The 25,443-nt window shown below is 35.1% G+C and overlaps 1 protein-coding gene across 1 annotated transcript in view; it reads left to right on the top strand.

Moving 5' to 3' along the window:
- The window catches only part of FANCC (FA complementation group C), a 72,975-nt gene that overhangs the window by 9,523 nt on the left and 38,009 nt on the right, over positions 1-25,443 (top strand). Inside the window, exons 2-4 of the mRNA XM_083884457.1 lie at positions 5,198-5,371; positions 6,932-7,019; positions 12,608-12,702. Coding sequence (XP_083740583.1) covers positions 5,207-5,371; positions 6,932-7,019; positions 12,608-12,702 — 348 coding nt within the window. The 5' untranslated portion in view covers positions 5,198-5,206. The remainder of the gene's footprint in view (positions 1-5,197; positions 5,372-6,931; positions 7,020-12,607; positions 12,703-25,443) is intronic.

The raw sequence follows: 25,443 nt of genomic DNA, 5'->3' as shown, positions 1-25,443 counted from the left end.
CAACTTTGTTGTATCACCATCAAGTTAGGGTGATTAAGGAGTCAAAATTACGGTTTCTTTTGATCATATAATATACTGAAGTGCTTACCTAGTATCTAATCTTCTAATTGGTAATATTAGTCTTCTAATATCTGTTAGAGTAATAAATATGTAAAAAAGGACTGCTTTTGCAAGTATTAAAACCCCTTAAAATAGGTTGGCATTAGGAATGCATATTCATGTGTTTTGTTATTGTAATGGTGACCTGTTCTGCTTGGGGTCCTTGACCATTTACATCGTAAGACTATTTTTAACTTACTTTGTGTTTTTCCTCATTAGCTAAGCTTGCTGGTGGGTAGGATTTAAGAGAGGAGAAGGAAGGGGGGTGGAAAGTAAAATGTTTATTTGGAGGCTAGAGCTTCTTATCATTGATTCAAGAAAAAGTGAGAGGTTTATACCTTGAATGCAAGTTTTAGTCATGTTTATTTGGAATGTTGTGACATAAGGCAATATCGTCCCTTAACAGTATCTCAAAGATGCTTCTACTTGAAGAGTTTTATTTCAATTTAGCAGCTGAATTTACAAGATTAATGATTTAAAAAATCATGAAGGTTTAATTGTAATTTTTGTGAACCTACTAAAGCCAGATTTGGGGACTTTTCCTCAAGATCTGGTAACAAAAGTTAGTGACTAAATGAAGCCAGGGATACCAATAATAAGAGAGGGTTGGACTGAGACAGGCGTCGATCCGACCACTATGGTTAATTCTATGAAGTCTATTTATTTCATCTAAAATGGCAGGTTATATACTCTTTTAGATAGCTTACAAATGCAGACACATTTCCACTGGCACACAGCACAGAAAGAGTGTAAATAGATAGTTTCACTTGTTTCTTAAGGTGGCTAAATGATTCACACTAATAACTATACCTATTAACACTTGGAAAACCACTATCTCCCATTAACACCTTAACATCTAATTTTTAGCTGCACCACCGACTTCACAGTTGGCCTTGGTGTGGGGCCCAGGATGGGTAGTCAAACCTGATTCAGAAATATTTACAACTAAAGTCATTTGTTTCAGACACTATCTAGATAGCTCACTTGAAAAAATAAATTTCCTTGTTTGAAATGCTGCCATTAGCTTCTGAAAGGTGTAATGAGTACCCTCATACCAGAGCTCCCCAAGGTTCCATGTGCTTGAAAGTATGAGGGTTTGACTGAGCCTTCTCAGAGAAGAGGACTAAAGACTTCCCAGTTCTTTCTAAAAGTAAAAGATACTGTAAGATGATTTGCAATAAATCCGACTTCTGAATTAGCCATGTTGTAGAGGACACAGTCATAAATGAGAAGCAATTTTTTGATTTTGGTCAGCTAAATAAAGTTACTTAGTCCTTACTAACTGAAAAGCATGGAAATCAACCTGAAAGAGGCTTTAGGAATATATTTATCAGTATTCTAAGTCAAATTATTAATCAAATATTTATTAGCTATGATTCCTGTAGCTCTTCTAATATGTTCTATATAATACTGGGATCTGAACATTTAAATTACCTTTGGTTACTTAACAGTTTTCCATTTCTGTCTATTAAACCATATCCTGTATCCTATGATGGTTTTTGAGATTAAATCCTTGTCTCTGGTATGTGTACTTTTTAATCAGGTTATTTATACATTCAGTAACTTTACTGTGTGTTTTCCAGTAATGTTGGGGTGAAGAGGAAAGTAAACTATATTAATCAAATTACTCTTTTCAGGACTAGATGCTATAGTTAAAGTAAACAATCAATAAAATAACTATTAAATTGGAAACTTCCAGTGAAAGCGAACAAGTACAGTTTAAAAATTGGAAACAGCACTATAGTGCGGAATAAGTAGAGTTGTGATACTGAAAATCTTAATGTGTATTAAATTAATCACATTCTTGATCAAGGATAAATTGAAGCACACAGTAAATGCTAAAAAAGGGCCTATATGAATAATGTAGCAATTCCTAGAAATGCCACTTTATTGTATTGTGTTGATCTCAGCATAATTTTATAAAAATGTGAATTGATGGTATTCCAAAACAGAGAGCAGCAATGCCTTTAGCATTTTTATGATTATAATTCTTTAAAATCTGAATTCAACCCTGAAATGAGTTCAGTGGATTGGAATATGGAACTAATAATGCTGAGGTCACGGGTTCCATTCCCACATGAGCCATTGCCTTAAAAGCTGGACTCGATGATCCTTATGGGTCCCTTCCAACTCAAAGGATTCTGTAACTGTGTAATAGTTGCTGTAAGGGATTCTGCTACTATTGAATCAACAAGAGTAGTTCTTGGCCAAAGTCTTACAGAAGTGTACAACCTTTCCTCCTCGCCCTTCCCACCAAAAAGTGCAAAGATCTTTACGTGTCACTTTAAATAGCTTATTCTAAGCACACACTGCAGATTACATCTTCTTTTAATCATAGGGTTAATTTGTTTCTATTGCTGATATATTAGGATTTTTAGCAGTTTCAGAAAATTAATTGCACAGAAAAACGCATGTATTTGTCCTTTAATCCATTTTGGAAATGCATATAAAAGTGACTCCTCTGTTTTTTGCCCATAAATGTGTCCATGAATTGAGCATTAAACTGCAGGTAGAATTTCTGAACTGTGCTTTAGAAACAGAACAGTGTTTTATTTTCATCAGAAAATTATGAGAAAGGGTCAAGTCCTGGCCTGATCCTTCTGAGAATAGGTTCTGAACCCTAGATTGTATAGTTGGAGTTTTTTGTTCATTTCCTTTGTTTGTGCTTTCATGCAACAAGATGAGCGTTTTGAAAGATACTGAACATGGAGCTCCTTTGTCTTGTGTGTGATTATTGCAAGTCTGTTGATGAGAGAATAGTTTTCTCCAATATATTAAGATTTTTTTAGGAAATTAGCTATCAGAAACAATAAAAAATGCACATTTGCAGTTATCAGCATAGAAGAGATACACTTCTAAGATTTTCTTTCACTTATGATTTGTATGATTTGTCCTGGTTTCGCTGTGGGTTGGGCATTTGTGGTGTGTTGGTGTTTTTTTTGTTTTGTTTTGTTTTGTTTTTTAATAGTAGCAATACTAAATACTTAAAACCTCCCCCCAATGTACAACTCGGTCTTTCTTTATATGGCAATTGCTCTAGACCAGTTGAGGAATTGACAAGGAGTCTCACTGGACCAGCAGTCCAGTTTATTTAGCTGTGATAACCAGGGAGATAAAATCCCTTTCTTACTGGGGAGCTGGAATCTCAGACTTCTGGAAAAAGAAGAGTGATGGCTCTGCTATTTGGCATAGTGGAGTAGTAGAAACAGGTACTCAGTTTATTAGATTAGCCTGCTTGTTTTGCTTTACTTGGATTCTCCATTAATACTTAATCAACTTATGACTGCCCCAAAAGGCTGGTATTTTTGTGGTTCCTCTTTTTTGATTGTTTTGTTTTTTCCTTTTTATCTCCCTTCCTAAAAGTTTTTAGGAGTCAATTTATTAAGGATTTTTCAGTTATTTGGGAGGATTGATCTTGTCTGCGAATGTCAAGTAGCTCATGAATTTAATCAAATGTATTAGTTCACTTCCTGGCTTTAACTTGTTCTAAACACCTTTCTTATGTCCCTGTGGTGATAAAAATGTTTGATGGCTAATTGCCACTGGGACCTGTGTCTCTTCAGCCAGCTACTGTGATGGAGTGTTTCACAGTGTGTTTAGATACTCAGAGAAGATCACTGAGATCTTGGCACTGCACAGATCCCTGTAGAGATAGCTCTGCTGACAGCAACAGTTGCAGATAGAAAAGAACACAATAGCAATGGCTTTGTGTACTTGTCTTAGAAAAAGTTTGGGGCAAATACACATTGCCAGCAACAATCCAACAGCTTAACCTCAATTTCCGCCCCCCTCCCTTTTTTTTTTTTTTTCCTGGACAGAATCCAAACTCAAATGATAGTTGTGATTCACTAGGGGTTATTTATTCATTTATTTATCTATTTTTTATCATAGAAATTAGACAAGTTTATTAATTATCTTCAAATTTTCATCTGGCTCAGATTATCATGCTATACAAATCCAGTGTTTTCTAAGGGTTAGCTGTATAAAGCAAGCGTGGTTTGCAGGGCTGCTGTGGAGGTTCTGGTTTATTTTTTTGGTTCATAGCTTGCAAAGATACATATCCATTCATTTCTGTGGCATCTATGAGTGTCTGAATTTGTCTCCAAGTGGGCCACAGTTCATTTCTGAAAATTGCCACCACAGTCTGTTAATTGACAGTTGTCTTTACAGTTTTGACAGAAAGAACAATGATTGAAAGGCTGCAAGAGCTCATTTGGTCTTTCAGCCTAAGAGGTATTTCTTTGAGAGAGATTTAAAGGGTGTTGTACTGCCTGCTGTGCTATTATCTGTCCTTCTGTCAAAGAAAAATATAATAGTAAAGCAGAAAAAAGTGTGTGCTGTTTTTTGGTATCTTTTACTGGGGAAGTTTGTTTCGATTTTAATGTTCTGGCTTGGTGATAGTGCTTGTCTCACAAAGACCATTTTTTTACAGTGAGGTATGCCATAGGATGTAAATAATTTATGGTACAGCTTTCATTCAGAACTGAATTATATATAAAGCTGCATATGGTTATATTTTTTCACTCTTATTTGTATGGTATAGAAGGAGAAGCAGAACCGAATTATTAAATTTATTAGTTTCTATTAAGGAGAATATCTTTTTTTTCCCCTAAAGCTAACGATCAGTTACAAATACAGAAATTACAAAGAGTGAAGGCCTCCTAGTGCCTTTTGTTTTGATTGAGCCTTATTTCAATACTTTCACTTATCTTGGAACAAACATTTTTAGTTTTCCATCATGCATGGCATTTGAAACAAACGCATGCTCAAATTATTCTGAGATTCTGGGTGAAATACTGATGATCACAAATTTAGATAAGAAAAGCCTGAAACACATCTGGGTGTTACACTTATTCTAAGATAATTTACTGATTACTGTGCCCCCTTTGCTACTTTGTTGTGATGGGGTTATTAGTTTAACTTCTTAATACTGCAAATAAAATTGCCAGCCTTATGAGGTGTATACACAGACAGCTCCCTACACCCGGTTTTCGTGTGCGCACAAAAAAGGTAGCAGAAATCCCTCTTTATATATTCATTCTTGGTTTGAAGCCAATGTTCAGTGCTGTCTGATATGGAGTTCAAATATTTTTTTCAGTATTTTGGAATGGCTGAGGACACTACAGTGCCCAAACTGAACTTTGATTATTGGTTGGATAAAGCTATTGAATGGGGTCAAGCCACTACGTTGGAATCCCAGAAAGATGTGTGCCTTCACTTGCCCCAGCTCCAGGAATTTCTACATCAGCTTTATGAAACAATAAAACTTTTGGTAAGTGACTTTAGAAGGAAAAGTGACCTCTTTTGAAGAGGTCATCCAAAACAATCTGCACTGTGTTTTGACAAAACCAGAAGCTAACAGTAGCAAAAAGGTTTGTCTTCTTGACCTTAGGTAGTGCTGGATCAGAGGGGCAAACTGGGGAAACAGTCACAGGTAATGCAAGCAGGAGTGTGCTTCCTGTTTCCCTGATTTATTGTGAATGGAGTTTTTTCTTCTTGATTTGTTGATGTCATGTGAAACTTCCCAGCCAATGCTCTAGCCTGTTAACAAAACTCTTTAAATAAACAAGAATTTGATTCTGGTTGTCAGGTCATAAATTGGATGATTTAAAGGCCTTAACATGCAAAACTGTAACTGATCCTTTAAATCTTAAAGAGTCTGCTGACATGTAAACCCCAGTGTTATGGTACACACAGTGTACCATAGCAATGTGAATTCTAGCAGCATGGTCAGATCACTGGCATAAACTGCTGCCTATTCTATTTATTAATTTAATTATTGCCTGGACTCACTTTAGTAAAAGTAGTTGTTCATGTTTAGTTCCTAATACGCTATACAATAGCTTTTTTGAGCATCACTTTTTTGGTGTCTATATTCAGTATAATTAGCTTTAGAAGTACTGCATTATGGCATAGGGCTTGCTTCTTGTGGAAGTTCTTATTTTTAAATATTCTTATCTGTAGACTGCAAAGTGAGGTTTGTTTCTGAACTGACATTAAATATTAAATTTTAAGTAAAAGGTTTTCGGGAGGTGGAGTTTCTTCCCATATTTGTATTTATTTTTCCTTGAGGGGGAAAAAAATGTTGCTACTTTACTTAATCCAGGGCATGGTCTGAAATGGACCCTGTGAATATGGCCCCAGAAAGTCTTGGTCTAGCCCCAAACATGTGACAATATGAGGAATTTATTGTAGTAGCAGGAGATGGTTATCATCCCTGCTACTTGCATGTTATCTCAGCACAGCACTATTTTTCAAAGCCTTTATTTATTAGATAGTAAAGCTACAAAAATGGAAAAATAAGACTTATAAAAACCAGGATTGTATATAAACTACATTGTCTATTACTTTTATAGTGAAACTGCTTTCTGTTTGGTTAGAAGTTAAATGTCAGTTTGTTACTGGCTAGTCATTAAGTAAGTTAATTTAAAGCAAACAGATGTAACAAAGATAATTTTATGCCATAGTAGGCATTTCTTCAGAAACTGTGAGACAGTGTATTATAACGATGATCAACAAAAATGTGTGTTAATTAGGCTTTTAATGCAATGAAATCTTATACTTGCTAGTTACTAATACTGATCTACTTGCTGTGCGTGAGGCAAATGAACAAATTTTCTAACATAGTTAAGCATTAGATAAGGAAATTAAGTAAGTTTTGACTTACTTGAATTATAACATTATAGAAAATTTCCATACCTGCAGATGTTTTCTTTTAGAGTAAAATCATTTGGACTATAATTTACAACAATGTGTATCATTAATGGTTATCTTAACCTACTTGTGACATGCAATATATTTACTATCTTTTTGTTTTGTTTTTATGTTTTAGCAGGGTTCCACTGTAACAATCCAGCAGTTCCCTTTAATTGGACAGCTTCTAGGAAGGCTCTGTTGGAATCCTTTTGTTATAGGATATGGTAAGAATGGGTAAAGAAGTTTCTGTAGCAGTTCCACAAACTTTATTTTATAGAAATTAGGAAAATATGAGTTGTTATATGTTTTTTTTTTTTTGCCATAAAAACATAGCATTCTTTCTTACTGAAGTAAAATTTTGAGATGAAAACGCTATCTGTATTATTTAAAATATATGGTCTTCAGAAATGTTAAATTCACTTTTGGATCTAATTAATTTAATGGTTTACTTATGGGATCTTGGCTTGGGACCAATAGGGTTTAATCCCAGTGAGTGTTTATGTGCATCACAATTTCCATTCTCATGTTTTGTTGTATTGATTACATTTTGCTGGAGTCTCAAGATACACAAAATCTAGTGCTTCAAATTACTTTCAACAAAAGTTTCTTTTCATATGTGTCAGAATATTCTATTCTTTATGCCAAGATAGAAGAAATAACTTTTCTGATATATGTGTTTTGTAATTAGTGTACGTTATGATTGTGTTTGTTTTTATTGAATCTTTACAATGTATTTTCCCCATCTCTCCATCCTTAACTAGTGAAGATGCACATAGAATCTAAATTAAAACAGTAAAGTAGTAACATAGGAAAAAGGCATATGAAAAAGCAAAATGCTCTTAATGGTGGTGAATATGTGTGTGGCTGAGAATATAGAAGAGAAAAGTAAATTTGGTGCAGGAAAACTTTGGAGGGAGGAGACACTCCTGCTGTGTCATCAACAGTTGTTTTTTTTCAGGAACTGAGATGCTAAAATTCTGATAAATTACTTGGGATCTCATTTAAGCAGAAAACTGATTTTGAGCTTCGCTGTAAGCCCCTTAAAATAACTTTTTGTCAGTCTTTTGCTCTTATTACCTCTACAAATAAAAGCAAAGGAAAAAAAAAGAAAAATAGATAACATTATGCCTCTTCTGCTTTGTGCTTCCTTTTGGGGAAGTACAGAAAAGGGTAATTTTTTTTCAACTAGAAAGGCTTATTAAGTAAAGTGCAGCATCTTCTGTTTTGGCTTTGTCTTCTAGACAGCTCCAAGCACAGGCAAAATGAACTTGCCTATAAAACACATAGTAAATGTATGTAATGTCTGCACTTCACCTGTGAAAGGAAAATTTGGGAAGGAACAATAGGTTTAAACATAGACCACTTTTGCAGAGCAACAAATGTGTGTTTTTTGAAAAGTCTTGTCATACTTTACAGATTTATTTTTACAGTGGAGAGGTTTCTCTTCTAATCACAGTTTTTGAGTGTGTTGGTAACCATTGATGTTTACAATTACATATACGCTTTGCTTCTAAGTTTTTGTTTAGAATGTGCAAGTCTTCAGACAATCAGTTTTTCTGAGCTGACAGTATATTGTGTTATAGAAAGGAGCTTTACCTATATTTCTCATCAGAGTTGAAAGCCATCTGTGTCTGCTTTTGACATCTTTTCACAAAAATCCCAGCAATACATTCTTGGTTTCTTCTACTCCTTTCCTCTTTTTTGTGTTCTTTCAGTATTTTCTGAAGCTGCAAAAGCACTTTTTCTGCAAGTTGGTTGTTACCTCTGAAGTTGGCTTGATAATGAAGTCTTACTCCAGGTTTGTTTTTTTGTCTCCAAGTGGCAAGCACGCCAGTTCAGAGAACTTTACTTCCTCAAAATGGAATCCTTCACTTTAATGCTTAAAGATTTTCTGACATCAATTGACCTGAAGATGTGTGCTTATACATTCCTACTACTTCCTCTTCTTAGAGCCACCTGAGCTCTTTTTGACTGGTGGCATTTTAGATTCAGCAGTTTTTGATTTTATTTGGCACTGGTTTTGAAGATACTCTTTGAGATAGTGCTGACTATGGCAGATGCTGACTCTCAAGTGGGTTTCATGTAATTTCTCATTTGGATAAATAGCTCATTCAGGCATGTGTCTGAGACCAGGCCACCCTCACAGAAAAAGAAACTAATTTTGTTCAATTCAGTCTTTCATACTAATAAATAGAGAAGGAAAAACATTATTATTCTTTTGCATCATGTCCAAACCACAATACCTTAGATGAATGTCTGTTGGTGCTGGAAGCTGACATGGCTGACCACTCAGGGCAGGAAGCATAGTCTCTGAGGGAAAATAATCTCCTCATAAACACTCCTGAAGAGGGGGTGACCAAGTAAGCCTTATTTAGAATGCTAATGTGAGGGAAGCATGACCGAAGAAAGTCTTATGGCTGTACTTGTGGTCCTGACCACAAGGGATACATGAGGAATTCAATCTCGGTTAGGAATGGTGGGTTTTTTTCATTTAGTTGGTTTGTTGTGTTGGGGTTTTTTGTTTGTTTGGGTTTTTTGTTTTGGTTTGGTTTTTTTGGTGGGCTGTGTGATTATCTTCTCAGTAGAACCCATGTGGTTTGAGTTTTGAGCCCAAAGGTCTCAAATCTCAAACTAATACTATCAATAGTGAGAGATTTCTTAGTAGCTCTATATGTTAGTATATGTATGAGAGCATGCAAACTTGGGCATGGATTCATTTCCACAGAAAGTTCAGTTTTAGCTAATCCACACTTTCTGATATGTTTCAATAAAATTTTACAACAAGCTCTAAAAATAATATTTCTGGCTTTAAGCTTAGGGTTTTCTTTCTTCTATCTGGCTGCAGGGTATTTGTAAACTGAACGCACTTGGGATGATTGAGACTACATTGTGCTATGAAAAAACATATCTTTTTGTTCTTTGTCTCTCAATAATTTTTTTGTTGTGAGGTTGGCAGGAAAGAAGTACAATATGATTGTAAAGATTTTGACTTTTGGTTGTTTGGTTTGAGGTGTTTCAGTTCTTTTTTTTGTTTGTTTCTTTGGGATTCTTTTCCCTTTTTTGGTTGTGTTTTGTTTTTCTTTTTTCCTTTTTTTTTTTTTTTTCAAAGCAGCTCCTAAGCTGTCTAAAATTTCCTATAGATAGGTGATAACCTTTTTTGTGCTGTAATTTCCACCTCTGAGTTTTTAATTTTATTTCTATGGATGTATTGATTGGTTATTTGGGTATTAGGCAGCCCTTCATGTCATTGTAAGATCAAATGCCTTTGTTTGTATCCTGATAATGCTTTTCAGTTTCTGTCATGATGATAGGTTTTCCATGGAGATCACAGTTGCTAGAAAACTAGGACAAAAAAATCCACCAGTAGGTTTTCTATGGCTCTGAGTTTGGTCTTTCGATATGATCCTCTTTTGCAGCTGCTGTAATTATTTTAAGATCTGTCCTAATCTTCCCATCTTTCATCCCCTGTTCCAGGGCAGCTGTGAAAACAGTGAACCAAGAGTTTCCCTCAGAGTGTGTCATGGGGTATATCAGCAAGAGGATTGTGTGGGCCCTTTCCCTGTTTTTCACAGATCTATGGGAGGCTACCTCAGTTTTGGTCAAAAAGTAATATTTTGAACTAGGAAAATCTGAAGTTGTACGAGTTCCTTATTTTTTGGAAACTTTTGGGTTATCTGTGAGACCATTATAGGTTGGTTTCACTGGGAATGAAGTTTGACTCTATCTATGTTAATCTGTGTAAACTCATTATGCTGGCAAAGTGTGCCAACTCAGTTTACCTAGGCTTTGTTTTCATCATTTTAGCTTTCATGGTACTGATTTGCATTTCTACAGGCAACAGTACATGCAAAGGGTTTTGTAGTATGTAGCAAGTCATTGCGTTTAACAAAAAAATCTTCTCATCCAGAAATCTATTCAAGCAATTGCATGTATTTTCTTCATGTCTTTTCTTAATTTTTTTAAATCAAAAGAAAACCAAAATTTAAATAAAATTACTTTATGATGTATTGTAGATGTACACTATAAACTGTATGAGTCAAAAGAAGAAATACTGGAACTATGTGCATGTTGTTTGAGATAAGAAGTTTGGACTTGATGTCCTCTTCCCTGTCTTTTTCTGTGTAATTTATATAACTGAAAGCCAGACTTTATAATCAGGAAATACTTTAGTATTAGTAATTAATAATGTTAAAATCTTTATTTTCCAAGAAGGAGTTGACTGTGATTTAGTCATTTAAACAAATAAAACACTCCGTTTATTTTTTTCTCCCAGATAATGTCATAGTAGAGTTTAGATGGAAGTTGTTTTTGAAGGAGATAGTTGTCTATTAGTGCTGATGTCTGAATGTTGGATATAATCAGAGTTTAAGAACTTCTGCTGAGCAGTATGCAAGATGTGTTCTTTAACCTCAGGATCACAAAACATAGGTAATTATTAGCCTTGTAAAAATTCATATTAAAACAAGCCCCTAGACACACAATGGCAGAATAACCCGAACTGTGGTCAGTTAAAAGTGTATGCTTGGGAAACCATTTCTGTTGCAGAGATGTTAGTCAGTGGGAGGTAAGTAATGGCCTCCAGGCTTGTAGGACATTTATTGAAGAATACTGGTTTAAATCAGTGTTAACGCCTCTGGTCACCTGGTGAAAATACAGGCATTTCTTAATGGACCTTTTATTTTTTCCTCAGGCTTTCCCAACAAAACACTTCTAAATAATACTGTTTATTACATCCTGGATAACAGATACTCAGATAACAAAAGAAACTTGAAAAGAAACTTACTTGTTCAACTTGATAATCAAATTGTCTCATAATTTCTAAAATCAGTAGTAGCCCTTATTTGTATTATTTTTAACAAGAAGCTTATTGCTTACTAAGTGAATATTATATCCAAACTACATCAGGTTTTCAGATTTTTCATTTCAATCACAGAGTTTTGTTCTGGCATTAAATTCACTGTAAAACATCTTGGTATGTGCCAAAGAACATTAGGAAACAAAACCACCAAAGCCTTTTGAAAACAAAATTCTGGGAAATTAGTTAAATGGCTCTTCAGCTGCTTACTTCAGGTAATCACTTCCTCTATAATAACATCTGTGCATCTGAGCTGTGAGAGTTATGCTCATTTAATCATAGATTCTTAAAGAAGAGAACTCATTTCAAACAGTGGGTTAGAATTAAGTAAGACTCAATCTGATCCTGAACAGAAAATCAGAATAGGTTTTTTGTTGCATCATCATTTAGGTATTCTGTTGTCTGCAGAAATGTCATTCTCCTGAGGCATGGAGATTCTTCCTAGATTTTTTACAGAGGATTTGGTATTTTACATTCTAGTTATGAATGATTTCATACTTCACAAACTTTAGTTTTTCATAAGTGAGCATACTTAAGTTGTGCAAGCTTTAGACACAATGTAATAAACTATTTTACTACTGTTGACTATTGTCTATTATTAATGATATTTAGATATTGAGTTGAAAGTTCCTTGAAGGTAGCTTCAGGTATTATTTATGTCAATGAATTATTAGGTCCTGCAAGTTTCTTAAGATCATCTAACTATTGTATAGATTCTGAACACTTAGGTACCTTTTAAACTGCTGTTGAAGGAAATGATTACACAAGATGTATATTACACAGGATGTTAAATGTGTGGTATGAATCTGATAGAATAGAAGCAGCATGAGTTGAGGCTGATATTTAGGGCCTCAATTTTGTGGATGAGTAGGGATTGTTGCTTGTACTTCTGTCTGTGTTTTGTTTGGGTTTTTCTTTTCCCTCTAAGTATATCTTTATTTGCTTTTTTCCCTACAGACGAAAGCCAGAAGACTCTGATGTTGTGCTTATGTTGTCTGTACAGCAGTGAACCACAGAACGCAGTGGAACTGAAGGCCAACAGCTGGATACGGGTAAGTGAATGAATCCTTCCCAGGACCGCTTTGAATTAAATTGATGATTCAAAGGAGCTACATCTATTGCATAGACACACTGTCAATTCTGTCATTTAAGAAATTGCTCCAAACACAACTTGCATACATATTGTGTTGAAGTGTATATGGTTCTAATTATAACACAGTCAGTATTATAAATCTAGTCTCGTTTTAAATCTCAAAAGGATGAGGATGATTTTAACATTTGATAGTCTTGATGCTCCTAATCTCCTAGATTCACCAGGTCTAGTGTCCTTGAATAATGAGCAGCAACCTCAAATCAGGAGGGAAGCAAGTGTTGCTATTAAAAAGTAAAGAACCTTTCAACTAGGATAAAATAAATAACTTGGGAAAATGCCATGGTTTGTTTTGAAAGCAACTTATATTTGTTCTGTAATTTTATTCTTTTTTGTTTAGTCTGCCTGTGAAGAATTTAATTGTATGCAAACTTTCTTCAAAGCCAGTCAGAGAGGGAAGGGGCAGTACATGTGTGTGGATTTTTATTTAGTGTCTTAAAGAATAATGAATCTCTAACTTTAATCCCAAAATTAGGGTTTTATGTAGCACATCTGTTCATATTTTACATATTTCCACCCTGAATTAACAAAGCACATCAGCATGTAAATAGCTTGCAGCACATCGATGCTTAATATTTTTCATTGCTGACTAACAATTTGAGGGTGCAGTTCTGTTGTGTCCTTCCTTTTTCCATTGGTCCATATAAAAATATAGTAAAAAATATAAATGGAATTGTTAATATTTCTTTTTTGTCTTTTAGTCCTCACAACTTGTGAGAATGTAGCAGCCTCATCATTTTTATGTGCAGCTCTGCTAAAACTAAAGATACTTCTAGATTTCTTTAGGTAGATAATTTCTTACTTACTAGTTTATTTTGTATGTCAGATTATCTTCATATGCATGTAATACTAGGATGTACAAATTACTATAAAATAATTTATGATGATGACGATGCACATTTTTATCTTAATAAACAACTATTGTTGATTTAAAAACAGTAATCTTAGAAATATGTTCTCACAGTCTTTTAGATGGCCTTGGGTGCCTCTATATACCTGGGCTGTACCACCTACCATGAAAGTTTTAATGAAACAATTTAATACTAAGTAAAATCACCCTTATTTTTTCCTGTCTTCAGTGTTTTTCAGAAGGCTTTTGCTGAGGTAAGTATACTTTTAATTCAAAGTGTGGCAATGCTTGAATGCCAAAGTAAAATGATACAATCCCCCCTCTCTGTCTTTTCTCATGTAGTCTTGCTGATTCATTGTATTCTTCATAATGAAATAGGAGAGGCACAGTAGTATGCAGTTAGTTATCAAACAGAGCAAAATCTGTCCATTTTGCTGTTTAGTAGCATAACATATATGTGTGCATTAATGATGCATGTTAATAACATATGCATTAATGACGTTAAGCGGTGAGGAAGAGATGTGCTCAGTCTACCACAGACAGCAAAAACACCAACTGTCTTAATCTATAACTTTGACTGATTCATGTAACTGATATAAGAAAAAGTATCAGGTAAGAAAAGACAAACAGTTGGAGATGGATGGAGGTGGGGCTGCTGCTTTTGTCTTATATTGAAACTAACATGTCAAGTACTTGATTCAAACTGCCCTGTAATTTGCAGAAATTTTTCCACCTCCTCTGTGTGTTTCAATCACCCGTAATCACTGTGACTTGGCAGGTCAAGAGTTAACCCAAAGGTTAGGAAGGGGGGCATGGAGGAATTCAAAACATAAATATACCTTATTAGCTATTTTTATCATTCAGCGCTTACCTGGTTGCCTAAAGTGGATGTAGCACAGCATGAAAATACAGCAGTTGGGATTAAAAGAAAGGGTATTATTAAATTGCTTTATATAATTAGTAGAATTTCTTCTCAGTTTTTTACTGCCCAGTGGGCATCATCACAAGACTTTTTTGAGGGAAGTGGTTTTGTTTCCCTTTCCTGATCATCACTGTAATTCTAGTCACCAGCAATTGTGATACAATAAGGACTATCATGCTTGTTTTTACAGAAGAACCTATATTAAATGTTTTGCTACTCCTGAGGATTTTTTTTGCTATCTCTGATAATGATTTATATTTTAAAAAACAAACAAAATGCAAAATTGCATCTGATTAGAAAATTACATTATTTGTTCAAGTTAGTGTTGAATCTCTTCTTCCCTTTGCATTTATAGCTATGTACATTGACTCTAAAATTACACCTTGCTTTCTTTGTCATGGCAAGCATGAGTTCCTGAGGAACACTGGGGCCTTTCAGTCCATCTTTGGCTAAGGTCATTGGTAGGAAGGCTGATCTCAGGTCTTTTGTTTTTAGCTACTAAATTGTATTTTCATAGTTGCAAAAAATGTATTTAATGTTTAATGTATTTAATGCTAGCTTACTTTTTAACTTTCCTGCCATTGTCATAGAAAAGCTGTGTTGTTTTTTATGGCAGAAGGGGTAGCTACCCACTTGAAATGCATTATTACTACACCTCTGAAACTAAGATTGTGAAAGTCTGTAGTCCTTTAGAAGAATAAAATGTGAAAAGAAATTTGTTGACATTAAATTAAAGTGTGCAGTGTAGACTGCAGTGTTTTTAGGATTAGATGCTGCTTAAAATGGTAGATATTTTTGGTTTTATGATTCTGAGCCTTAGTGTTGGAGCCAAGATACATGCTGCTACAGATTTATCACTAATAAAAACAGGCATGACCTGGTGAAACCCGTCTCTAAGGAAGTTATTTAGTTTCTCCACCTGGCCTTCTGTGAATAGAGATTTTTGGAGCTGTGAAGTATGTATGGTTTAAAGATAGACTTCTCTGTGATGTGGCTAGAATAGTTTTGTTTCACTGTACATTACTCTTGCAATCACATTGCTGCAAATGAGAGGTTTCCTGAACCAGGTTTCCTTTTTTATTACTTGGCCACATCTTCTTCTGTGCTCTCAGTTTATAAGCTGTGTTTATGAATTGTTTATGACTCTGGAATTTATTTCCAATACTACTTTCATTGTATTGTATTGGAAGGCCATACATACTTACAAGTGTTACAGCCCATCTCTTTTCATATTGAGTAAAAAAGAAAGTTAATATCTCTTTTTAAATTTAGGTCTTCTTTTTTTTAGATTTATTTTTTCAGTGCTTTAGTATTCTTCAAATGAATACAAAGGAACCAGTTAGTATATACACAATAGCATAAACATAGAAGTGGAAACCCTCTAAGGTTTGCCCTATGTTTTTAGAGGTGTTTTGTGGGTTTGTTTTTTTTTTTTTGGTCTTGGTCGCATTTTCCTTTCTGAAAATGTGTGGTTCTTTTGCAAATCTGTATTCTGTGCATGGCCGAATCTATCCCCATCTGTCTTATAAGCCTCCTTGAAATACTGGTAGGCTGCAGTAAGGTCTTAAGACTTTAAAATAAGACAATTGTATTTTCTTCTTTGTCTATTTTATAGATAGAAGCTTGTGTTGTAGGATATATGGCTTATATGTATTTGCTAAAATAAAGTATGCTGAACATGTGAGGTAAAGTAGAAGTGGAAACTGTTGTTTGTAGAACATAGTAATGACAGCATTGTTGCTTATTGTGATAGCTGTTACTTAGAAACTTAGAAACAGTTGCATATATTTTTATATACCAGTAGATGGCATTCTTCATATTACATCTAATACATGTGTAGATAGGTACACATATATTCATTTTATATTAATATGTACACAGTTTTCTGTTTCAAAGCATTCTAATATATATGCTTCCAAGTAAAGCTGAACTTTTTTTTTAATAGTAGTCTCAAGTTTAGAAGCCAGCTTCCCTGCTGCCCTTATTGTGTGGCATTGTTTCAACTCTTAGTTTCTAATGTTGGTTGTGCTAATGAGAATTCTGTGTTAAGATTCCTGACATTTTCGGCAACAATGCAGGATCCTCACTAATAAGATAATTAATTTCATTATCTTATTTTCTGTATTCACAGTGCATTTAGTTGGACCAAGTTGTATATTTTTCTGCCCATAATTTTTACACAGATGTGGAAGAATTATATCCATGTTTTCACTTGTTTTGATAGTGACCGAGTCTTGATATTTATGGGGGTTTTTAGCACTTAGGACTTTCTATCCAGGGATCTGTTGTATTAAAGAGTATATGTGAACAGTTTATGTGTGAACACTTCAAGCCTTGGTTCTGAAGTACTTACAGTGAAAAACTCACCATGCAAATAGCTTGAGTAAAAAGAAGCAAAAAGAAACATCTATTCCTTTTCTCTCACCTGCTCCTTCTCTCACTTGTTATAAAATTACAAGTAGTATTCTGAACAACACAGGGTTTTTTGTATTTCCCCTTCTTTATTTTTCGTTATTGCATGGTTTCCTAGTAACTCCTTTATCTGTGGTTGTGCTTTGTATTTTTTAAATGACAAATTAATATATCTATTCTGAATGTCCATTGTATGAATCTCATTTTATTACTTGTTCTAATTTATTCTGTTACCTTCTGTTTACTGCTGCTGCTTTCACGAGTTTATTTTCTGTAGATGTGAGACTATCCCCACAATGTTGGGTACAACATGTCCTTGTGTGTGTGGTCTCTGGACAGGAGCCAGCCTTCAGTCTCAGTGCATTAGCACAGTGGTGACACTGCCTCCACAGCTGTGCGGAGCCAGGAGATGGCGAACTCTGCCCTGCCTGCACAGGGATATAACTTAGCTGTTGTTAGGGGTTAAACTAATGGTGGTGGTGTTGTGGCCCTCCCCAGGTGTCCCCTGCATGTGTTTTGATAAAAAGGCAGTGTTATACAGCTGATAATTCGTTAAACTTGCCATAGGATGGACTGGGTTAGAAAGGTCGCACTAGACCAGGTTGCTCAGACCTCCATCCAGCTTGAAAACTTCCAGGGCTGAAGCATCCACACCTTGCCTGGTAAACCTGTGTCAGTGCTTTACTACCCTCACAGTAATATCAAATCCAAGCCTACTCTGTTTTAGTTTAAATCCATTTCCCCTTGTCCTATCACCACATGCTCTCATAAAAAGTCTCTCCATCTTTCTTGTAGGCTCCCTTCAGGTGCTGGAAGGCTATAATTATGTCACCCCAAAGTCTTCTCCAGGTTCATCCCAATTTTCTCAGCCTTTCCTTACAAGGAGAGGTGCTCTGTCCCTCTGATCATCTTGGTGTCCCTCCTCAGGACTCACTCCCACATGTGCATGTCCTTCCTGTGCTGGGACCCCAGGGTGGATTCCAGGTGGGGTCTCACCAGAGCACAGCAGAGAGTGAAAATAAAAACGGGGAATTAGCTGTTGTACATTATACTTTATCTTCAGCTATTCTGTGTTAAAAAAGTTTTCCTTTCTTAGTTAAGAGCAATCATTAAATAATTATGTCTCATAAAAAAGGAAACAAGAACAGTTCCCATATTTCCTGCTGCTAATGGTTGCCTGTTCTGGAGGCTTTTGTGAACACACAAGAAATTCTGAATAATTACAGCCTTGTGATCCCTTTTGTCATATCGCACTGTTTATGTTTGGAGGTTTTTTAGGTTATTCCTATAATTTATGATTGGTTAAAGCCTTGAAGCACTGAAACAATGTATTTTTAGAAATTTTATTGATATACTATGCAATTAGTATTGTTCTTAACATTCACAAAAATTTTAACCCAGTTTTTAATCCTACATAGGCTTATAGCCTATGGAGAGGGTGGGAAATGCAGTTTTTAATGTCATTTTTAAGTTCATAAGCCATCAGAATTGGATCCAACACACCCCAGTTTTACAAAATTAAAGGCCGACTCACAGCCGAGATATCATAGTGTAAATCAGAATTTGGAACAAGTCATGAGCTACATTTTAGCAGATATAAACCAAAGTTGTAATGTTTGTATTAATCAAGCGCCAATTGGACAGTTAGACTCAAAAGAAAACAAAAAAGGTTATGTTGGTCAAAGCTATAGCATGGGGAAATGGACTACTCATTTTGTCAGGGCCACTTATCTAAGCAAATCTGACAGAGAGGGAGGAAAAAGGTGAGCTGAAAGGGCATGCAGATCAAAAAATACTTGATGGAACTAAATAATTTTTGCCAGAAGCTGGGACAGTGAACAAAACAAACAAAAAACCAAACAGACAAAAAATCTTCCATTTCAGTAGAGTAATACTCAAAGGGCAGAACAAAGCTGCGGAGGCCCAGGTGTTCTGTGAATTGTTCCTGAAGGCCATCTGTTCCAAAGAATAACTGGTATATTTTTTGGCAGTATACCAAGCCAGCCCAACACCAATGAAAGATATCTCATTTAAATATATTTTTTAAAAAAAGTGTGATAATGACACAAGACGAGAGATGTTTCTGGCTGGTGTCAGATATTAAGCTTTCTATAACATTGGGCTTGCTTTTAGAAAAACAGTTCCACTTCAGCTCTCTCCATTGGGAAAGCTGTGTTTGTTTACTTCAGTACAGCAGTTGCTTTTTGTCACCAGATGGAAGGAACATATTTTCTAAAAACCAAGAAGTTCTGTGATTCTGGAAGAAAATAATGATACCCAAATCCAACAATAAGTGAATATGGTCAGAAGCTCCAAGTAATTTTTGAAAGAAGCAGAATTCCTGAGCTAAGTGAAAGAAGCACAAGGGGTTTTGCACAGGCGCAACAGACTTACGGAGAAGAGTAGAGCAAGACAGATTGTACTAAGAATATCATGCGTGTGGATGGATTGTGTAAAAAGTCTTCTGAAAATCCTTCATCAAATGGCCTAAACCATCTTACGTTGAGTGTACTCTTGTGCAAAACTCTTCAGGAAGCAATCTGTGCAGATCTTGAAAGGTTTTAAAAACAGAATGGAATAAATAATTTATGAAAAAGAATCCTCAGTTTTTGTGACCATCTCTGCAAAAAATCCCAGAGATGGTATCACTGCAGTCATGTCAGTTAAAACAGGAAATGCCGCTGTTTGTGCCATGGGTCTAATAAAAGCAAGAGTAAGAAATCCTAGTCATCCACTGACCTCAGTTCATGCAGTAAAATGCTTGTGGGTTGTTTTTTTGGTTTTTTTGATGAAAATTAATCTTTATCTTAAATAATAATAAACCAGTTGTAGCTATAAGGTCTGAGAATAAATGCAGAAATCAAACACTTCACCTCTTAAGTATCACATTTGCAAAGGCAAATTCAGACCCCGAAGAGAATTGCTGTTGGCTGAAAGATTCAAGTAAGCATTTGGAAAAAATTCAGTGAGGAAAAATGTAAATGTAGATCAACTCCTAATTCATGTAAGATCTGAGAGTAATCAATAGAGAGGCTAATAACCATTCTATGATTCTATGTAAGTTGTACACAGGATTGGAATTATAATATTTTCTTCTTAGGTAAAGAATGTTAATTTAATTTGGGGGCTAATATACTTTGCATCTTTCAAACTCATTACCTACTTTTTTTTTATATGTATGCATGCTTTGTCAGATGGTTAGGAAAACATTAGAAATTGTTAGGAAAGGGCATATATTAAAAGTAACCCAGACATAATGTGAAGAGCTCTTCTTTTCCTGAAAGGTACTCTTTTAATAGTTGATTCTTTATAGAAGAAAATCTTCAAGTTCATATTTTTCTAGGAGACAGGAATTTGAGGTAACATGAAGAAAATATGTAGTGCACAAATTTGAGCGAACCTCAATGTCTGGTTTTTAGTTTGCTTTTTTATGTTAGGAAGAGCCTACATCACTTATGAATTGTCATTCCATGGGGGAAATGGGCCCCAAGACCATCTGATGGAGGCAGTATTAAAATAGTGTTGGATTTATAATAAAGGATGTCTCTATGAGATAAGAATACTACTTTAATGACATATATGGGTAATGTGTCTATTAAGATGCTTATGAGTTGCTGGAGGACATACTGAGAAACATATTTTTTCCTTCTTATCTAGACAACTTAAAAAGAAGGAGATTAAGAGCTGAACAGAGATATCTGAGTTAAAATTATGAATGTACTTCACCTGCTATTTATTACTGAGAAACTCAAAGGAGAAAGAATCTGTGTCATAGAGCATAGATTTTACCAGGGTTCTATTACAAACACAGCATTTTCAAACTTTTTTGTTGTCATTTCCCCTCTCTAAAAGGAAAGAAATTTAGTAGTATTTGGACTAAGATAAATAACTAGTTATTTCGCACTATTTCTTACCTTTGTGATAATATCAATATTTTATGATGATAAACCACAAAATAATCAGAAGAGAATATCAGTATAAGATGGATGGGAAGGCATCGAGCAGGGGATCTGGTCTTCTCTAGCAGTTGTAGGGAGAGGGACGTCTGTGTTCCAGGAGGCATGCATCCAAGAGACAAATGGAAAATGTTAAGTCTCCTGGAGGCCAAAGTAGTCTAAAGTTACATAATCACTTTCTGAGACTCACTCTTGTGGTTTTACAGATCTTACGGCTTTTTTGCTACATTTGGAAAAGCATTGTCATTCCTCCTCTAACCTGTGCAAATAATCATCAGGAACTTTGATCACTGCAGAGATCATAGTGTGTTCCTTCAGATGAAAGACATCTGACAGTAATTAAAGTATGTATCTTGTTTATACTTTTCCTGTTATTTTTTTCTGTGTTTTTCACTGGTCCTTCAAGAGTCTTTGTAGAAGTTTTCCTCAATCACTACATGTGGAATTTATCCTCGCCTTCCATCAAGCTTACATGTAAGAGGGTCTAAAGATACTATTTCTTCAAAGTGGTCTGGAGTGCTTGGAGATAAATGGACTTTTATTCAGTCCTTGATTGTTTTCATTCAGCCTTGCTTGTGGTACATCCTTTTTCCCTCTTTTGCTAGCTGGTGGCACATCGGTTAGTGCAATACCTCATAGTTACAGCCAGTAGAAAATCTGTGCTTTTCACAGGAGCATCTGCAGCCAACTCCTGGCAAAACTGCTGAAATGGTACAGGTTGCCTGTACCATTTGTTAGAGAAGAGTGCAATAACAGATATGTGTTGTGCACCATAGTGTTGTACTGCTTAATTTTGTGTGATAAAGCACCAAACAAAATCAAGAGAATGCGTGTAGTATGAATTTTGAACTCCTTCATCATTTAATACAGAGATCAGAATTCAAAATAAAATTTCTGCTTACTTATTTTGGTGCTTATGGCTTATTTAGTTGTTTTCAACGTTGCTGTTGCTATTAAATATTAAATATTCTTATAGAGGAAGGGAGCAGTTATAGGGTCATCAGAAATGTTCAGCATATGTAATAACAAAGTGATAGATGGAATTCTGATATATTAGTGCTCTCTAGATACATATCTTATCTAGAATTCACACAGCTTTTGTGCTTCAAAGATCTAAAGCAATGACTTAGCTCATTATAAAGATGTGGTTGAATGGGTGGTGTGTCAGACTATATCTTTAGGTAGTTAGATTAAAGTGAGTATTTCAGTGGTAAATCTGCTTTCTCTATGTCACTGGCTATCCTATAAGGCAAATTGTTTTCATAAACTTAAAAAAGAAGTATTTAAACTATCCAGTTTTCTGACCATTTGTGTACATTAAAAATAACTTGCTATTCAGGTTCAATGATATTCTTGTTGGACAGTGCTTACACTGGGGTCTTGCCACAACAGATGCAATAGATTAAAAGAAGACGGCAAGTATAATAATTACAGCATGGAACAGTCTGCTGGGAGATACAACAGCATAGCATTCTCTTTAATCATAGTGCTTCCCATAGTGTGGGTGGCCACAGGCTGCAAACATTTCAGTCAATCCCTTCTCCATGCAGCAGTGGTTGTAAAACACAGCTGAAGTAAACAGCATTCCACAGGCCATTAAGGAGTTTTAATTTTGAAAAAATATTCAGCCCCCCTTTTGGCTGGTTGCTTCTGTCAGCTGTTACCTACCATATCAGTTCTGCTGGAACTAAATAGTATATTATGTTCTATCTAGGGGCTCTTAAAAAAAGTTTGTTGTGCTTTGTTGTGGTTTTTGTTATTAAAATACATATTACTTTAAGACCTGAATATCTTGTTGGTCTTTGTAGCAAGAAATAACCTCTGTCCTTACATTAAATGCTATATTATTATGTTTAATTTAAAAGCTTTTAATCTTATTTTCATTCTCCCAATTTTTTTTCTTCAATGCCCAGTGTGGTTTTGCTGTTTCTGTAAAATGCTTTATCCTCTCCCTAGCAATTAGCACAATACCTTTTCTGCAACCAAAATGAAGGGGAACTTTCTGGTGTTTTTTGACCTTGTGGCCAGTTTACTCCTTTGGAAGCTGATTTCACCTCCTTAATATGTAGTCATCTGGAATCTGAGTTTTGTGAAATAGATTTAAGCAGCTAAACTTGGTGTCATGAAAATAGTTACCCAGCACTTACAGGCCTTTTTTGAAGCATGTAGATCAGCTGCAGTTAAGGACAGATAATTTAGTTTTATAAGTGCATGTACATGAAAGGATACATTTTGATTGGGTGAGTTTTTACATTGTAATTAACCATATGTGGAATCAAGTATGTAAATGAGTTTGAAAAAATTGTCTTAAGTGTCAGTGGGTAACAGATAGTTCAAAGTGAATTTTCTTTTGAATCAAAACAGGACAAAAGACTTATGTGAAACATAGGCACGTGTTTTAGATCTGGCATAATTAAAACCTAGTGACTTAATAAACTCTTATTGTGATAAGAGACTTTTCAAATTTTAAATTACTAGTTAAAGTTTAGTTTCAAGAATCAAGTTAGCTTGCTTTGCAGTGTGTCCCAAGGGAGTACAAAGTGATTCAGGCACTTTTCTCTATCCTTTGTGCAATTAGTTTGTGTCCCAGATACCAAGGACTTTATCCTGTTGAAGTGAGTGCAGTTCCTAAGGTGTACACACCTTAGGAAACCCACATCTCATAGCGGGGTTTGCTAGAAATTTGACATGTCTGCCTCTTAAACGTGCTAATGTACAAGTCTGTTAAAGGTTAAACGTTCTTAGGTATGGTTAGGTATGGGTGAAGGGAAATACTGCAATGAAAATGTAAATTGACTGATGAATCAAGCATGAGTAATTGATACAGCAAGAGTATATACTCAAGATATCTAGTAGAATATATTGTAAAAAAAAATAATTCATAAAGGATGGGAGTGTGATAAAAGAAGTTAAACTTATTCATACGAGAAGAGACTGGGGCTCGATCTTTTTAACATAGAAAACATTTTAGAATGAAGATGGGTTTTCACATACAGCACATAAACTATTCCTAATGCTTATTGTCTTGAAATTTTACTGAGTTCACTGTCAGTATTTTCTTTTTACTGTTCTTTCATTTTTGTAAAGTCAGTCGGAGGGAGTTCTTGGTCATTTTGAGCATTTTGAAGATTATACATCTAAATAGTCTTCTCACTAACTCTTTTGAGAATCAGCACTGTAAGCTAATTTGGACCTTCTCTGATCACCTCCAGATAGCAATATAAATTGATAGGATGTAAGAGAATTTGCAATTTTTGCAAGCATTACCATAGTCTTCTCGTTGAAAACAGAATGATATTATGAATGGGCTGGGAAAAAGCAGACCTCTCTTCTTCAGATATAATTCTTTAACAATGCCAAGCTAACATGATTAGAAAGGATTTCTCAGCTTCTGGGCCAAAATAAACAAAGGCTAAGTATGTCAAAGAACAAAATGAGGAACGAAAAATTCTGCTTTCCTGCATGGCTGCTTGAGCTTTAACAGCAAATGTCACAAATTGCTAGCCAGCTGACATTTCTCAGAACACTTTAGTTGTGCCAGGTGGCTCTAGTAAAGAATAATGATTTGTTACTGAAACATGAAAAGAGGTCTCTATTTGAAGAAATTCTACTGGCATTAGATACTCTTTCTCAGTCTAATATAACTGTGACCAGCAGTTGTTGTATCACCATTATAGGTGTATTTTGTGCTTTTTTTGCTAAGAAGTTCAGTGGACAATTTTCTGCATGAACTTTCAATGGCATGATACTTAGGAAGTCCTACCCCAAAGCCATTAATTTTTTTTTCCTGAATATCGTTGTAAATTAGTATTTGCAATGTGCACCTATTGGAAGTATATTATGGGTACACACATTCATTGAAAAAAGCGTAAATTCAATATTATAATTTTTCTGGAAATTATGTAACTCACAGATTTAAAGTAAAAGTGAAATAATATTACAATCCACCCACTCTTTCTAAACTTATTCATCCCTCTTTTCCACATCATTTTTGTGTGGATTTAAGGAGCTCTTCAGTGAGAAGCTTGCTTTTTGGCTTTTGAAAATTATGGAGGGAAGAAGGAAATTAATTCTAAATCACTGGCTAGTTAAACCAGAGAGCTTTAAAAAAAAGAAAAAAGATTTATGGTTGACTCTGGTAGAGCTATTGAATTTCCTTTTGTAAGTTAGTGTAAATGTGTGTTTTATTTCAGCATCAGAAGTCTCCACTTTTTTAATATAAAGAGTAATAGCACTTTCTAGGTGGGTGTTTCTTAAAGAGAAAGGAGAGTGAAAAGAGGAGATTTGAAACTGCTTTTTCCTGTCTGAGGCTGAGAGTAGACTCAAAGCTTGCCAGCCCAACAGTTCTTCAGCTTCTTTCTTATGATTTCTGAGGGTTTTGTTAGTGACTTGCAGATGGAGTTTAGGCTTTGGAACTCATCCATCAAAAAGTTTCATGGTCTTAGCCACAGTAGTAGTGCAATATGTTTTTACTGTACCAGTGTCACAGAAGGTAAGTGAGGT

Source organism: Zosterops lateralis, assembly GCF_965231275.1.
Source record: "Zosterops lateralis genome assembly, chromosome: Z".
NCBI lineage: Eukaryota > Metazoa > Chordata > Aves > Passeriformes > Zosteropidae > Zosterops > Zosterops lateralis.
Note: the sequence above shows the minus strand (reverse complement) of the source record. Positions and strands in the feature narration are given on the sequence as shown.